Source organism: Channa argus, chromosome 20, assembly GCF_033026475.1.
Source record: "Channa argus isolate prfri chromosome 20, Channa argus male v1.0, whole genome shotgun sequence".
Classification (NCBI taxonomy): domain Eukaryota; kingdom Metazoa; phylum Chordata; class Actinopteri; order Anabantiformes; family Channidae; genus Channa; species Channa argus.
The window spans coordinates 17,795,970-17,814,547 of NC_090216.1; the positions used below are offsets into that span (position 1 = coordinate 17,795,970).

Sequence of the window (18,578 nt, forward strand, 5' to 3'; positions counted from 1 at the left end):
CAGTCTGTGTTGTACTACTGTCAAAAGGTGGTGTGGCTTTAGGCAGGAGGTGTGTGTGTGTGTGTGTGTGTGTGTGTACTTGGGGGGAGGAGGGGGGGCTATTGAAGCTCCTCCGTGTTTTCTCTTTGCTCGTCACCTCCCACTCTCCCTCCTGCTCCTCTCTGGGTCAGGTAGCAGGCATAACACACACACACCCTCTGTCTCTCAAAGACACACACACATAAACACACACACACACACACACACACACACACACACTGCCATAGCCTCAAGTGAGCACACACAAGCACATGCTTCACTCCCTCCCCAGAGCTTGGTTGGGTGAAGACAGCATGGGCAGCTGTGAGCTGTGAGGATGGAGAAGAGAGTGTGTGTGATCCAGACTGACTTCCACCAATACAGACCCACCATCGCTCTCCACAGCAGACCTCTGGCACATGTAAGAAACCTGCCTCACCTCTCTGCCTGCCTCTTTTTTTGTTCCACTGTGTTTTGATCGTCACTTTTTCTCTCTTTTTTCATTTTTTCCGTTATTTTTCTAATTAATTCTTCTTGCAGTCCCTCAACCTGTTTGTATCCATTGCTGTGTTCTCCAGCATGTTGCATTAGAACCAGGGCTCCTCTTCACTACAGCCCCACAAATCTTCTACTACTACTCCCCACAAAGAGGTCCATTCAAAAGGGCCTGTCAAAGTATGCAGGACAATGCATGTGGATGTAGTTTGTCTATGTAGTGATATGCAGTATGTCATTGTTAAAGTACTTAAACATTTAATTTACTATTTCTGTATAATACTACTTTGTGCAGGTAACTGTACATTTTATAGGGTTGCACATGTTTGACACAGTCCATATTTCTGTTTTTCATTCTCTCTCTCACACACACATGCATGCACACACACATACACATATTGCACAGGAATGCAAATACAGATAAGCATCAGGCTTTAAGAACTAAATTTCATCTGCTTGCAGACAGAAAAGAATGGGAATAATGAATCAATAGAACTCAATAAAAGTTTAGCAGCATTAGTGGATGATTTTGATAGATAAGATGACAGATAAGAAGGACTGAGTTGTAGATGGGATGCAATTAGCATAGCTTAGCATGATGAGTGGTCAGGTGGAACTTAAACATTAGTGTAGCATGGCTATACCCACCACTTCTGAAGAACTGTATTATTACACATTTATAACCATAAATGGCTATTTAAAAAAAAAAATCACAATTACCAAATTGTTGGTTTATTCTTTTCATATGCTCCTCAGTCTTTTCTTGCAGCCCCTTCTGTTGTTTATTATCGGGGGGGTTTCTCTTTAATCTCCTCTTCAGAAGGTGAAATGCATGTTCAGATGGGATGGGTGCAGGAAGGTAGAGATGTTGTCCACTAGTCTCGCAGTTGTTGGTTCAATCCTGGCTCATATGTCAAAGTGTCCTTGAGCAAGACACTGAACCCCAACTTAGTTGCTCCCGGTAAGTGTCGGCCAGCTGCATAGCAGCTCCCCCATCAGTGTGTGAGTGTGTGTGTGAGTGTGAGTGTGAATGGGTGAATAAGAAGCAGTGTAAAGTGCTTTGAGTGCCGATAGGTAGAAAAGCGCTATATGAGTTGAGACCATTTACTCTGAATTCATTTAGCATCATTAGTTATATAATTTATAAAGATCTGTAAACCTGTTGCAGGAATAGTCATGTAGCCAAAGACGTGACAATAGCTCAATTGTGTTCACAAAGTAACTCTTATAATTTGGCTCATGAGCTGATTTTTTATTTGTTTGTTTGTTTGTTTTTTTGTTTTCTTCTTTAGCTTTTCCATAAGTTTGGTGATGATATGTCTGACTTTAATAAAAATCTGAATGTAATTTGAATTACATCAGACATCAATATACTTTTATGATTATGGAGCATAATAATCTCATTGTGACTGTACAAAGAATAAAGTAGCAGAAAATAGAAATACTCAAGTAAAAATACATCAAAACTCCATATTAAGTTCAGTAAATCTACTGGTCATAAAGTGTAGTGTTACCCATAATTCTGAGTCATATATTGTATCTGCTATACCTTTACCCATAACTATAATAAAACACATTGACATTTGTTTAAGTACATTACAAATTTTCCTTTCAATAAAGTTATTGTGTATTAATTTTCCATTGTGATTTTTGCAATAGTAGTTTGTCAAAGTATTACACTGTTTCTCATAGTTCACTTACTAGATTTTTCCAGAGCTTTCTACCACATCTTGTCTTTATAAACAGATGAAAGTTGTCCTAGATTTCCAGTGTGTTGAACTTGGTCACGTGATGAAAATATTTTTACTTACTTGGAAAAAAAAAAAAACCATGTAGTGACAAGAATACAGGAGGAACATTCCACTCATGACTACAAGTTTTTTAATGCAAGTGCAGTTAAAGGTCCACCTTGGGTTCTCTTGAGGGGACAAAAGATAAGTCTTTGGGGTCCAAACCTAATTCTTCTCTGCAGTTTTAGCTTAGTTGAGAAAGTATGAGAAAAAGGAAGCAGTGTTTTTCAGGATTTAACTCCACAATCTAATATTTACCTCATGGCACGTTGTCTATGTTATCTGCTCTTCTACAGGATATGATAAGTTGCCTCATCGGCCCTGCAGATCCTGATGGCTCTTTCAGTAGATGCATGCTAGTCTGATCTCTTGTCCTTGTCTTTGTCTGCATTTTCAGACCTGTTCAGATACATTATGCCAAATGCCACACACACACACACACACACACACACACACACACACACACACACACACACACACACACACACACACAGAAAGCTGTGTCAGACAACAAAGACATGAAAAGTTGTGCTACATTTCTGTTTTGATAATGCTGCATGTGGGTCATCATTAAACCCAAGTGTTGTGTGGGGGGACAGAGAGAATCTTTTGTGTTTTCCTGAACATGGTTTAACCTCATAAAATATTTGAAAGATGGTAAATTGAAAGCAATCCCAGCAAACTCGTGTGTATGTGGTAGTAATAGATTATTTTTAATAGTATGTTATTATTTCTTTTGCTATATTTATTTTTTGTTTGTTTTGGTGGGTCGCTGTAAGAAATTAATTTACTGCAAAGGATCAATACAGTATTATTCTATTTTATTCTTATGAAGGTTAACCTAACTACAGTCAGTGTTCTATGGCCCAACTACAGTATGTCAGGTATTTCAATAAGCTCTATCAGGACAATAACAGGTACTGATCAGAGCAGAAACCTTCCACAGTGTGTATAATGTCAAGAGTTATCTCTGCAGTATAATTACCTGACAACACTCATGTCATTGATATGATTTATAGGCTGGTGTTATTGTACCTGACGTGCACCCAGTCGACCACTGAACTATGAGCAGCTTCAGCGATCAAAGAGCTGCCTGTGCGTCCTCTGTGACCTGGATTCAGAGTTCAGCCAGAGTCCATTCACCTGGGAGCAGTTAAGAGTTTGTAGAGTTTGTGCTCAGCTTAACCACAAAGCAGTAACTGCACAGAAACCAGAGCACAATGCACACAAACACGCACACACAGCCCGATCGATGTGATGCACCAAAAAAGCAGGCCCAGCCAATTTTGGACATCGGAACAGACTTGATGTAACTTGAGGTGACTCCTACAGGCGAGAATAGTAACAGCTCCCATATAGAGAGAAAAGGGGGTTTAAAAGGAGATTTCTGTCTAAAGTGTAGTAGTGTAATGTGTGGAAAGTCAGTCTTGGTGCTATATTTGAACTATTAGCCTGTAATCATTTACATAGCTGTTGTGTATTGGCAGAGCCAGCTTTCCCCCCGGTCTGACTTTGGCCTGCAGGCATGTTGATGGTTCACTGGGAAAACTATTTAAAGGAGTCTTCCCCATAGTGGAGGGATAGTTTAAATATCAATGGTACAAATTTGTCTATTTGATCAACTGTAACTGTTTGATAATCTGAAGGTCTTTGTAGTTGTCACTTTTGATGCATATACAGTTTTTATTTTATTTTAAACTGTGATACTGAACTGTTATATGTGTGTGATGTTAGGCGTGATAAATTAGTGGCATGGAGCCTGTATTAGTTGTGTGTAACAGCCATGTGTGATAACGGCTAACAGGTCGGCTGTAGCTCAGTTGGTAAAGGCAGTTAACCACAAGGTCAGTGGTTCGATCCCTGCTCCCGGCTACATGTTGAAGTGTCCTTGGAAGGACACTGAAGACACTGAAAGTTGCTTCAGGTCAGGTGAGCACCTTGCATGAGTATGTGTCAATGGGTGAATGGGAATCAACATTGTAAAGCGCTTTGGATAAAAGTGCTATATAAGTGGCTATTTAACGGATTCTCTGGTGCTGCTACAGAACATTGCTAAAGCATCATAATCAGGACTGTGAATCTCCTATTTCATTTCCAGTCTTTCACATTGACCAGTCTAATGCGTGGTGAAGCAGCCACAACATATGATATGCAGATATTGTTTAAGGGCATTCAGACATCCCTTCATAGTAAACTGGGAGAGTGGAAATGGCACCTGTGCACTAATGTCCACGGTGACATACAAGCATCTGTATATACACACTGTTTTATTTGTGAATCTGCAGAGTGTTGTAAATCTGGCCCTTGTCCTCTGACAGTCATATTTTTAAACATAAAATAGTGCTGAAACTTAATATATGTGCAGGTAGTTGTTTTTTAATGTTTCTCTTTAAAACATTCTGTTGTTGGAAAAAATATATGCTGCTGTAAAGATGGTTTATTACTGCCTCCACCAGGGATGCTAAATACCATTTCACATGGTGCTAATAATCTGAATGCAAATGCTTTTCAGCCTTTGGGGTAGCTAATAATTTCTTTGTTAAAAATAGATTTTCTTGGAACATGTGTGATTAGCATACACCAGAATCATAAACGTGTACTTGAAAACAGTAGCATCTGAACATGTGTTCAAATGAGAAGTTATGGAAGGAAATAGCTGCTCAAATAAAAGGAATGGAGACTGTGACATTAATATTTCAGTTACCAGCAGTCAGATTAGAAATGTTAGGAATCAGATGAAAAACATGGTTATTGGGAAACAGAAAAATGGGCTATCATTTCATACTAGAAGTTAGTTAAGACAATTGGAAAGATTTTTTGCTGGGAGAAGAAGAGCAGACAAATATCTGTGAGCTTCAAGTCAAAACATGAGTCTTTCCTAAAGTTTAACTTAATAAGTTTCAACATGCAAAAAGGGACCTTGCTGCAATAAAGAGAGCATTTAATTTGTGCATTGTCAACAATAACACTGGCTTAAAATGTTGAGCCCTGGGATTGTGCTAAAGGTCAACCATTGATTTGTCACATTTATCTTCCACTGCTTTTCTGGCAACTATGTCTAGATTGATGTTGAGTGCAATGGTAAATCCTGCACTGACAGGTAAATACATTGTGTTTAAACTGACTGCAGGCAAAGGAAGTTTAGGTGTATCAGCGGACGTATCCTCAAGGCGACTGAAAGACACTTGGGCTAAATCTTATTTGAACAACATGGTAATGGTCTAATTTCTGCACTGACAGGCTGTACAGTTTGTCAGGTGACGGATAAGCTCACTGTCAGTGTTCAGAGAGCTGCGAGCTAATGATGACAGCTCTTTTCCAATGACACAGACACCGGCAGTAACAGATATTTGTGTATGTGTGTGTGTGTGTGTGTGTGTGTGTTGGGGGGTGATTGTGTGCTCTGCCTTTCTTATTATAACACAGTTTTTTTCTTTTATACCTGCCTTTCCATCTTCAGATCTCACTGTGGAAAATCAGATCACATCTCTATTTCCAAGGGAAGAACTTTGTTTTCTATGTTTTAGAAGTCAGACCAAAATTACTTGAAGAATCTTGTTAGCTGTTGGGAGACAGACAATATAAAAACTCTGGATAATGCATTTAGATTAAGATCGACAGTCGTGTCAAATACATTGAATTTGATGTTTATTGTTGTTAAAAGACCATGTAATAAAATGAACTGTTTGGACAAGAGACATCGATGTTTACTATACTGATATTAATGTTTACAATATATCTGAACATTTTTACAAATATCTTAAACTTAACTTTAATGTGAGCTTTTATGCAGACGACATCTCTTTTACACCTTTTCTTTAGTGCCATCATCAGGTTAACTAAAATGTTCAAAGAATTTAGCAAACTTTAGCGCTGATGATAAGTTTGGTGTTTCCTTCACTTTTCATTTAAAATCTAGATTTCCATATATTTCCTTCTTGTATTTAGTTCTATAATTAGTAAATGCTCGCATGTTAACATTTTAAATAAAAACAAAATTCTAAAAACTACTTTTAGAATTTATCCTTTGACTATGCTTTGATCAAATTTTTAAATAAGTCCCATATCATAAGTGCTAAATCATGCAGATACTTAAAATTTTGGTTTCGCTGAAGTAAGACAAATGTAAAAGTTTTGGCACAACCATTGGTTATTTACACATCCAGAATTAAAAGAGCAACATTACCATTTATTTAAAGTCAACTTTTTTGCAATCCGATATGTTTGTGGATAAAAGCGGCATTACAATTCCCAGACAGTAATAATATTTGTATCCAAGCCGTGCCGCATTTCTTTATTACCTTAAGGAATGCCGTGGAGTACAACAACCTCAGTTGGTAAGGCAGTGAGTCAGTGGGTCGACTCCCGGTCCCTCCTGGCGATGCGTCGTAGTGTCCTTAGGCAAAAGACTGAACCACAAGTTGCTCCGTTGCATGGCAGCCGCTGTCATTGGTGTGTGAGTGTGTGTGTGAATGAGAAGCAACATTCAGTGCATTTGTATGGACTCAAGTAACGTGGTTACAGTTGGGTTCTCAGAAAAGCTAATTTCTTAACTGTGGGGTAAACAGGAAAGCTGTTTTTCCAAATAAAGTAGGGAATCAGGGAAACCGTTTCAGAGAATATGGATTTTTTCTTTCTGGCATGTATATGCATAAATAAGTCTCTAAGCTTTCTCCAACTTAGCATCTGTATACGAACATTTACAGTAACCAGTTTTCTTAAGTCCCTGCAGTGTCATTGTAAAGTGCTTTGCGATGTAAGCAGACCATTTACCGTTTGCCGTTTAAAAGGAAGTCACAAAGTCGTAGTTACTGAACCGGGCAGAGCTTCACATGGACCAAATTCAAATAATCCGTGGTCATAAAACTGCTTGCTACAGCGTTTGACATCTTACAAGGATGATTTTTCCTGTCCCTGTCAGGTTCATTATTTTCAAAAGGGTTGTTTTTATTTCATGCACTTGCTGTAGATCTAAGTACATTGCTACTTTTTTTATGGAGGAAGCAATATAGTAACATAATGAGTAAAATAATGCTGAGTAATAAGTAAAGTAATATTACTTCTGAACCCAAACTTTTCACTTAAGTATTCTTTTAAAGTTCAATACCTACAAGTTAGCTTCTTCCATTGCTTGTATTTGAAGTGTTATTGACTTATGTTTTACAACTCTTGTTATTGATATTAATTTTGTTGGTTTATTGCGGGTTGTCTGGTTTTGTGTCTGGCTGTAGGTGTTTTTTCTTTATTCCTGATTATGTGGATTGTCTAATATGTACATTATCATTCTTGGAGGTTTTTTTCTGAGATCTCACAGTAAGAATCATTTTCACTGCAAACTCACACATCATCGCACATATTTGTGTTTATATCGTTCTGTCTGAGCTTGACAGACGTCTGTTTAGAGTCGTATTTTATGTACTCTGGTGAACTGGTGGGGTGTTGCTGATAGAACTCAGACCAGTTCTGCCTTGTACTAAAGTGCTGCCCACATGCTGATAACATCTTTGCATTACTGTCTGTTTCTTATCATCTGAACATTTCTGACTGAACTCTGCCTCTGATCTTTAGCCTCCGTACCATGTAGTCTTCAGCTCAGGGTGACAAAGTATTTGTAATGTCTTTTTTAACCAGCCTGAGGTGCCAGAGTGGTAGTTAGCTGTAAGAATGATATAAATGATTTGGATTTTAGAAAACAATGTAATTGTCCTTCATACAATCATGAACGATTGTTTGTCTTTGTGCAACTTGTCATGTCTAATGTCATCTGATGCCAGGGTAACAGGTACTGTAATTGAGTCTTACAATAGAAGGAGGTTCTAGCAATTTCTCAATTTGCAGCCACTTTGCAGATACTTAATGAATTAATGTGCTAAACCTGTTACATTTCACATACACATTTAGAGTTTTGTTTTGTTATTTTTTTGTTTTTTTGTCCTTTAGGCTTATCCCATGAGTTCAGGGTTCATTTGTTCATTTGTTATAAAACTCTTGCCTATCTTCTTTAATTCCATGAGTATTTTTGACCTATTAGTTTTCCTCATTCTCACTATAATTAACCTTGTTTCGAGCAGCAGTTTGTTTTTAGCAAAAATAAGTTCTGATAAACCTACTACAGGCTTCTCATCTCATCAGCACCAAATGAAACACAGTCAAAGTCAGGAACTGGCTGGTGAACATAGTAGAGTATTTAGCACTTAAAGAACCAGATAGATTTCCCATGAGCTGGTGGAACCAAGAAAGTAACCGGGAATCAAACCACCAACCCTGGGGTTCAAAAATGACTGCTCTACCAGCTGAGTCACAGCCTTCTCCAAACCTAAACTTTATCCAAGTAGCTTAAAACGTTAAACGTTAAATGAAGTGAATGACAGAGTGGAAAACCAGAAGCTGCACAATTATACAATATACAATAACAATATAAACTTCTTAAAAGATCACTGGGCTGTTGCACGTTTGCCTGGCTGATAGGTCATTGGATCAGCAAACTCCTCTTTTTGGACTGTTTTGGCTTTTCTGTACAGTAATAAACTCTCATAAACTATAATTAGTTGTACTATTGAGTTTATTGTTTGCATCTTTGTCATCTACGCTGCCTGTTTCCCCTTAAAACTTCAGAGCATTGAGCAGCAATGAAGCAGCCAAAGACAAAAGTTTTATATTGTCTTAGTGGAAGGAAGCTGGCAGGAGGCCAGTCTTGTGAGATGGGAGGAAATGTGCGTGTACTCATACATGCATGTGGATGTCTTTTAGAGGGTAAGGTGCTTTGACAGAGTGTTGCTGTGTATTTCTGTGTGTGTGTGTGCGTGTGTGTGTGTGTGTGTCAGATGTGGATGGAGAACAGAAGGGAGAGAAAGTGCGGCTACAGTTCGGAATCCCGACAGGAGTGAGCAAAAGTAATTTACTCAGCCAGCAGAGCTAAATATTAGGCTTTCAGTATATGTGTGTGTGTGTGTGTGTGTGTGTGTGTGTGTGTGTGTGTGTGTCATTCCAGGTTGGGGCTCTGTCATTAGAGCAGCACATTCATACAGGGATGAGGGAGAGAGAGGAACTGAGGAGAGCTATAGAGCAGAGTGACCGACTCCTCTCGAGGGTCCGCGAGCTAGAGGTGCAGAACACCCAGCTCATCGAGGAAAAGAATGAGGTGGCCACTAAATACCAAGCTGTAAGTCTGCTGCTCTGCTCTGCTGCATCTCTCCTTTTTACATCTCTCTTTTTTCATTTTTTTCCTCTTATAAAAAAAGTCTTTTCTCTTTTGTTTCACTCACATGATTTGAGATTAAGTCGGAATTTTCTGCTTGATAAGGGATTGTGAACGTGGTCATTATACCAACGCTGAGTGGATAATGATATCCTAGCAGAGACGGGGGGAGAGATGGCAGTCACTGTGTTTAAGCTTGTTTCAGTGCTGTGGCTTTTTACTGCTGTGTTAACCATTTTCCACTTGATCGTTTTATTGAGAGAACAAGTACAGAATGTGTTTTTACCCAGATTGATGTGATAGGGCACCATGCTGTTTGTTGGCCTGAGGCTCTCTGTGTAATTGGTTGGCTGCAAGGGGAAATCTGTGAGTGGCACATCCCCCTTTGGTTCAGAGGAGGTGTTAGCACAACTTTTATTGTGAGAAATAAAAACCTGCATTCTGATGTAGAAATATTCATACATCTATTAATACAATGGACCATTAAATGAATACAGTAAAATTTGTGCCTGCAAAAACAGACTTTTTGTTCTATTCGAACAACAACTTAAGTCTACCAAAAATACCAAACTCATCACGTAACTTTGTAGTTTTTTCTTAACTCTGGAGCTTTTGATCGGCTTTCGGTGAAGTGTTTCTGCTTTCATGGCTGAAAGTGTGATGATTCACTCTCACTACTCTCTTGAAGCTTGTTTCTAGGTGCAGCTGGAAGCTGTTCTCAGTGAAAACGCTTTGGTAGAATACCTGCCCAAAACACAGAGGCAGTGACTAACTGGGGAACAATGAAGCATTTCCCACATTAAAAGCCCAATATTTCCCTCAAGTGTTGGCGGACACACAGAGCTATAGGGATAGTGATTAAAATTTCACCGGGCTGCCTTCTAAATAAATGGTAAGGTCCATTTGCAACGATGTGATAAAAGTGACAAGTGACCCTTGACCCTAGTTTATTTTGCTACACACAATTAAATGTCAATTGAATGAATTATTGCATTGAACAGTTCCATCTTTGAACCTAATTTGTCCATTTATCCTTTGCTAAATAAAAATCACTAAATTGCTTAATTGACAGTCTGTAAGTGGTTCCAGATATTTTCTCTTTCGATGACAGTAATCGCTCTATTACAGTGGTTGCTTCTTTTTCCAAAAGTGGGAGTGTGGGAGAATGGACCAGTTCTGGAGGCAGAGGATTAAATGTGAGAGTGTGGATGAGTACTGCTGTTGCCAGTGTTTGTGGAAAGTGTTCCAGGGTCGCTCATGGGATTTAGTCATTACTGTTGACTAAGTGCCTTAGCAGACTCTTCAGGCAGCTTCGATGGAACACGTCATAACCTTCAAGGAGTTAGACTGCAGTATTTTACTGCTGTCTGGATACGACAACCTCATGTGTCACTGTGGATCTTTGTCTCTGTGAGTCCTTTGAATGCTCTGACCTTTAGCAGGTATCACCTCTGTCTAATCACTGTCTGAAAACCATGCAGTGATTCTTTTTCGCTTATCAGTGTAAAAAGTGGGTTCAAGTGAGTTTAAGGTAACTGCAACTCTTTTTCCTCTATAACCCACATTCTTCCCTCTTTCATAAAGTCTTTCATTTCACTAGTGATAAAAGTGTTAGGTCTTTAACCCTTTTTGCTTTTACTACTCACCCCACCGACAAAAACACTGTTTTAGAAATTAGTATCACCAGGTGTGCTCTGCTCTGGCTGCAACTGTGTCCTGCTCTGTGAAGCCAACCGTAAATAATGAAGTTAATCTGTGGAGGAGACAGATCAGCCAGTATAATTCATAACTTGGATCCCTTCTGATTTGACTGCAGTGGGAAATGTGACCCCTTGTCATAGTTATTTAGTGCTACTGCTGCCTGTAGGACTCCTTCCAGTTTTTCCGAGGGGAAATTTGTCTCGTTCCTCATTATCCCAGTCGTTTGCAGGAGGCTGGAGGTACCCAACACATCTTTCATCACGAGTACAACGAATTCCTGCTCTTTAATCAACCAGAATGCACTGCTGCCCTGTCAGGCCAAAACTGTCAGAACATCCGACATTATTTCCAACTACTTATTTTATTAGAAAGCATTTTGCTCACTTACTAATTGCAGTCTCTATCCCAACTCAAATGTATTTAAAGTTAATCTCAACAATGATGGAAAGAAAGTGGAATGACCCAGATTGTCTCCGGGAACTGCACAGTGATTTACGGCACAATGTAAGAAGAAAGTAGCTCAGTATTCTTAGTGTGGCTTAACAGGGCAGAGGCAGCAAAGAGGCCCCAAAAAAGGGTTTCAGAGGAAGTGAGGATGTGAAAAAGAGAGTGACCAAGCCGTGGTGAGAGCATTATAGACTTCTATTAAGAAAAATATTAGAAGACAGGTTCACAAATGTTTAAGTCTGTTTTAAACAGTATAGTCAGGTGCTCATATTGACACTGAAGGAGGTCTTACATGCTACAACCACTCCTCTCATGTCCCATCGCTCTTTCCACAGAAGATGGGACCAACATCCACAGACCTTGTTCTGTGCAAAAATGTATTCAAATGTGTATTTGAAGCTAACTATTAACAAGAGGAATGTGTTCATATGACTATTGTTTTATGTGAAAAGTATATAATTTTATAAAAATATCTGTGCTGATAATCCATGTACCAAACTTCTTGGCAATTGTTTAGACATTTTCTGTAAAAAACTGCCTAGTGGATGCATTTCAAAATCTTCACCTATACAGGTGGAGATTTTGTATGTTCCCATTGCAAAAGTCAAAACAAAAAATGTTTGCTTCTAAAGTTCCAACAATGTTCAGTACATGTGGAGATTAACCAAGAAAAGTCTACTGTTTACCCCTCAATTATTGCTAATGGGAAATAAATGCGGAGTGTTCCTGCACAGCTATCCAGATGCCCCAGTTCTGCATGTGGAAAAACTTTCAGTCTGGACTCGCTCTGAAGTTTCTTCAGCCCAAGGCAAACTGTGGGACAAAAGACTGGCAGGGAGAGATGGATGAGGTTGGAGAGAGGAGCAGTGAGAAAGGTGAAGGGGGGCTATGGAAAGGAAGGCTGACTTAATGTGTATGAGCAAACGGAAGGAAAGAAATGAATGTAAGGGCAAACTGGTGAGGGGAGAGAGTTGAGCTCTGGGTCAAAGTGTAATTTCTTCATTATGAGGTTGACATTTTTGTTCTTGGTTTAAAAAAAAAAAAAAAACCTCAGTGGATGCTAAGAAAATCGGTAGAGACATTCATGGTTCACGAAATTGTTAGCTTCCTGACGTGCATTAAACCTGTGCAACATCAGTGAGCTGTTATTATAAGCACATCACAATGTCATAGCAACTATTTTAATGACCATCGGACTAACATGAAGAACAGCTTGAGCTGCTGCTAACTTGTTATACATGTCCATTGTAAGGGCCATGACACATTAAGCCGAGGGTCGGACGCTGTCAGCCCATCAGTGAGTGTCTGTCCCGGGTGTTGCCGTACGTCCCACACCACTTGGACTTTTTTAAACAGTCTTTCAGCTGATTCTGCATGTTGAATCAGTGGCAGTCCCCATGAGCCAACTGTCATTGGCTGTCCAGCTTGGCCAATCAGTGCACAAGATGGAAGCAAGCAAAAGGCTCTTCTTATTTTTTAATCTCTTACGAAGATTCCAATAGAAGCATGTTGTTCACAACCACATGGCCATCTAGACTGAAGAGATTACTGTCTACTACTAATATTACTGTTTATAATGCAACTGACTACTGCCACAAACAAAGAGCAAAAGGTGAAAATATCACACAGTCAGAGAGCATCCAAAACATCCTACTAAACCAACAAACAGTCCAAAATCCACCTTCCAGATTTAGACAATCAGTAGCAATAAAAACATCCATCCATTCATTTTCTAAATAGACTTACAAACAATGCAAAAGTCCTGTGATGCTATTCTTTAATGACAGATTGCTGTGTGTATAATATCAGAATGCTGATATTAATAATCTCATTCAAGATTTCCCATCTCTGTTTAATGATGTGCTTTCTCAAACTAGGGTCACAAACCGTGGCATGTCTCGACTAACCCCACACCAATCAAGCAGCCTGCCTATTAATTTTTTTTTGTTTATGTCATTTCGTCTTATCCCGTGACTTCAGGGTCACCACAGCCGATCATTGTCTGCATGTTGATTTGGCACAGTTTCTATGCCCGATGCCCTTCCTTACACAACCCTCCCATATTTCTACCGGGCTTGGACCGGCACTGCACATCTGGGGATGGGAATGAGCTGTTAGGGGTTCAGTGTCTTGTCCAGAGACACTTCAAAATATAGCCAGGTATCAAACCAGTGACCCTGTGGTCCAGGGACGACCGTGGACCAACTGATCTACAGCCGCTCCTCCAGCCTGCCTATTAGGTTAATTCAGTCAAAAGAGAAACCTTGAAAGAGCCTGGTATTGATGACTGCTTCGATGGAATTGAAACTGCGACATAAATCACTAAGCTTGACATGCTGAAGGGGTTTTACCAGATACCTTTAACACCAGAAGCATCTGAGGTCTTTGCCTTTGTACCTCCTGACCACTTTCTTCAATATACAGTTATGCCCTTTGGCATGTGTAATGCTCCTGCTACCTTGCAAATATTAATTAATCAAATATTGGGAGTTGTCCCAAAATGCAGGTCTTACTTAGACACGTGAGTTGACCAGTCATTACTATAAGCTTCTATATCATCTACTGTATCTTGAGAGAAGTATTCACCCTTCTAGCAAACAGATCCTTAATACTGAATCTTGCCAAATGCGACTTTGGTAGAGTTACCATTCTCTGTCTTGGTCGTCAGGTTGGTCAAGGGTTGGTGTGCCCTGCAGATGCTAAGATCTCTGCTATTGTGGGATTTCCTGTGGCAACCACCAGGAGGGAGATGTACCGTTTCCTTGGGTTGACTGGATGGTTCCAAGATCTCTGTACGAATTTCTCTTCTGTCGCTGCCCCTCAGACTGCTCTAACCAGCTCAAAGACCACATCAACCCAAATACTCCACCACTGAGAAGGAAACACTTGCTTTACTATGGGCTTTGCAGCACTTTGAAGTTTACGTGCAGTGAGCATTTTCCCTGATCACAACCCCCTAGTTGTTCCTATTCAGGACTTATAATCATAAGCTTATGCGTTGGTTGCTCATTATTCACTATGCAACACTATGTTGCTTTCTTAAAGTGATAGGTCCATCTACAGCAAGAACCAAGTAAATGGCCACTTGTATTTCATATGATTGTTGTGCTACTGTTGCCATGCTACCTCTCCAAACAAATTTAGTAAAAAAGGAATTCTGTGATTCTTCCCAGGATAATCAGGTTAGATAATGAAGGTCACATGCTAAAGCTCAGCATGTTAACATTGGTCACTGTAGGCATGATGCAATGCAGACAATGTAGCTCGGAGCACCACTTTAACTAAGTTCAAACTCACAGAGCAGCTGGTGTGGCTTTAGACTCTTAAATCTTGTTATTTTCCAAGACTCTGTGATGAATATCTTGTTTTAAAAGCACCTGGCAGCTGTGCCTCCTCCCTCTAGTGTTATCACTCATCTTGACTATGGGATGTTAAGAGGCAGCTGACAATCAAATGCCAAGTTTTTACTTCGTAGGGAAGTTACGGTATTTTGAAACTTTGGATTGGGTAACCATGGTAAAATATGGTTTCATTGTTCACAAAGAAGCTACAATTAATAAAAGAACATCTTTGCAACCAGAGGGTTTTCCTTTAAAATTTCCATCAACAGTAGCCTTTTCCTACTTACTTACTTATGACAAGACTGCAATGCAAACAAGACATTGGGCTTCAGTTAATTGGTTTTAAGCTGTCTTAAAACAGTTTTAAAACTTTTTTTTAATATATGATGGTAGGCAAACTATGGTAACCTCAGTGTCTTGGGCTTCTCCAGTTCAAATGGGAGTCATACTGTATAAAGATATGACTCTGTGCTGCCTCTCTGTACAAGAACCCAGACCACACTGTCAAAATAAAACAATTCTCTGAAATCCAATTTTTTTCACAACCTTGTGGCATTGGCAATGAGTGCGGAGCCTTCCACTTTTGGGCATTTTAACATTCTGTTCAGTTATTCTGACTTTGAATTTGCCTTTAGTGAGAATCACTGTTGCTATCTAATGCAAATGTTGTACAATGAAATACTTTTGAGTAGTATTGTTTATACTCCTACCACCAAGATGTTTTTTGATTCCATTGCACTTGCATGTGGGTTCTTATTTTTTGGGCACAAAAGGGCCTCTTCCTCTACAGTTTGTGATAAAACAGATAGCTATTAAATGCCCTCAGATCTGCTGGCATATTAAAGACATATAGTGCATATACTGTACCATGAAGGAGTTTTTTAAATGCACATCAACATGTTGAAAGACCCTATATTGTACCAAAGTATGGCCCTCTGACCTGTGTATCTGCTCCCATACATCTATCACATTTTTATAGCACATAATTTATTTACTTTTTAGTTTTTGGCTTAGCAGTGTTACAACTTTCAGATGGAGTCTGATTTTTGCTCAGAATGAGAAAGAGTAAGTCTGTTTTGTGTCTTTAATGAACTTTATTCGGTTCAAAATGTTTGTCAGCATTCCAGTGTCAATGATAAAGTTTCAACATGTACTTCTTCAACCTGGTCTGGTCTTTGTATCCATCACGGTGGCTTCTTTCAAGAAAAAGTGACTCTTGAAACCTAAAGCACAATATGCCTCGTTGTTCTTCCTAAGATGAATGCCATGGCATTGTGGGAGACCATGTGGGTGTGGGCGCTCAAGACATTTCTGTCAATTATAACGTAGACTGAGAGAAGAAAAGGCATTTTTGAATCTGGAACATTGCCCTTGTTTTCTTGTCTCTCTGTGGTGTGGCTTTGATAGTACAGCTGACGGCTGCATTTCTGTGGCAGAAAAGCACAACGTTCAAGGACTTTTCAGACAAGACACCCTACACCAACCGACATTCTCGTGGGACCCCTTTGAAACTCTGGAGAGCCACCTGTTTTTGGGGAGGAGGAGACTACAGTGGGGAAAGAAGCCCAGAGACGTGGTGGTTGTACAGGCTACAGTAAGAGTGGCTACCTGCATAGTGTTACTAATGGCAGTAGCAGTCTGGTAGCATATACCACCACCCCCTGAAGTTAAACCGAGACAAATGCTTGATTGAAGGGAGAGAAAGAATAAGAAAGGAAGAAAAAAACAAACAAAGATATAGACAAGAGTTTGGAGAATAAAGAAGGATGACATGTTAAATGCAATGAGGACGACAGAGAAAGGTAAGCAGAGCTGCAAGTATGCGTAAGGAAGAGGATCTGCAGCATGGTGCAGCACCTGTGTGTGTGAGCCACTGCCAAAGCTCTCTGGGAACAAGCAGAACAGCTGAACACCAAGCGAAGGAGGAGAAAGGGAAGTGATTAAGCCTCTTCTCAGGGCAAACAGTCAAAGTCTGCAAAAGAAAACAGTGCAGGAACTGGAGGGAATATCCTCAAGATGATGTCTGTGAGGCTAAGTCAAAGCCGCCACTCGCTCTCTGATGAATCCGAGGAAGCCAGTGGAAATCATGACATAGGACCAGAAGCAGAACCTGAAGATCTGGACTGGGACAGCTTTAGCACAACACTGGAGCACAGATTAGCAGCTGTGGGTAACTCATTTGGGAATAGATAATGATGGCTTGCCTGTTAGTAAGCGTAAAAAACTATATGTCTAATCAAAATAGATATATCGTGTGGAGTTTTTTTCTACGGATAAAATATGGGTAGATTTTTTTTTCTCTTTATTTTCTCTGTTAATTACCAAGTAGCCAATTCTGTAGCTTAACGTGGCTAACGTGAAGCTGGAGTAGAAGCTATGCTACCCCAGTCATTTTCTACTCTATGTCTTTACTATTTTTACAAATTCCCATATAGAGACTTAAACCAACAATGACCTAGTCGTGGTTAATTTGTCCGTTTCAAACAGGTTTAGTTTGTTCGTTAAACTGAGCTCTTCTGAAATGGCCTCCAGTGAGTGCTAATCTGGAAATGGCATTTTAGCAGTCACCAAACAGATGGTAGCAAGAGCATTGAATTTCTGAAGTTCAGCAAACACTGTGCAGCCAGTTATATATGGGATTTGGTCCTGGTCAGTGCCAGTCTGGCTCCGTCTGTCCTGACAGTCAGCAGAGACAATTGTTAAGTTTGTGCTGTGCAAAGATTCCCATCTTTAATCTTAAAACCCAGTTGCTCTTAGTCATTTTAACGTAAAAGACCAACAGTAAGTACAGCTTTACCTGAACATAGCGTTGTCTCGAGTCTTGGTCGTCCAGGCGTTTACATCCATGAATTTGCAGCTTTTTTATTCTTTTGTTCTTTAAGGCCCAAATTTAAAAAAGTTAAAAATTCAAGATTCCCGTGTAACAGTATATTTATTTTGGAAGGTGTGCGCCACTTCCAGGCTGTCTAGATATCTATGATTGTAAAGACTGTCCAGTCTTGGACAGTCTTTACTAGTCTTCAGGTGTGTCCCAGAAAATTATCTTCCAAATGCATCATAGTACAAGAAATCTACTTTTCGTGTTCATATCAGCTATCACCATGTGTTCAGGCAAAGGTACTGCTAATAATTCTTTATTTGGGTTCTACAACAGACCTGTCCCGTCTGAAATGATTTCTGACCATGCAACTACAAATAACATCCATTCATTGTCTGTAACCGTGCTGAAGCCCATCCCAGCTGTAATAGGGCGAGAGGCGGTTCGCCAGCACAATTATTTCTATGGCAATTTAAGGTCACAAACATGCATGATTTTGGACTGTGGGAGAAAACCTGGGTACCTGGTACCTTGGTTATTCTTTGACTGCTTTCAATGAAGCTTCATTCAACTATGTCTGCCTTCAGAGCAGCATTACCCCAGAGTTATACAACACCAACCTGTGTTTGCATTAAAGTCTAAGTTGGGGTTCAGTGTCTTGCTCAACGACACTTCACTTCGACATCTGACCGGAGGAGCCGGGGATCAAACCAACAACTGTTGGATTGGTGGACGACCGCTCTACCTTTTTGCGCCACAGATTGTTTGCA

At 39.8% G+C, this 18,578-nt stretch overlaps 1 protein-coding gene across 5 annotated transcripts in view; it reads left to right on the forward strand.

The window, feature by feature from the left end:
* The first annotated feature begins 291 nt into the window (after positions 1–291).
* Positions 292–18,578, forward strand: part of LOC137105567 (putative uncharacterized protein MYH16) — a 48,982-nt gene continuing 30,695 nt past the window's right edge. For 2 of the 5 annotated variants that reach the window (XM_067487952.1, XM_067487955.1), the window contains exons 1-2: positions 302–439; positions 9,295–9,465. In XM_067487952.1, the coding sequence (XP_067344053.1) occupies positions 356–439; positions 9,295–9,465 (255 nt within the window). In that variant the 5' untranslated portion in view covers positions 302–355. Of the gene's footprint in view, positions 440–9,294; positions 9,466–16,561; positions 17,157–18,578 lie in introns of those variants that run through there. The other 3 variants (XM_067487953.1, XM_067487956.1, XM_067487954.1) reach the window with 3 other exon arrangements.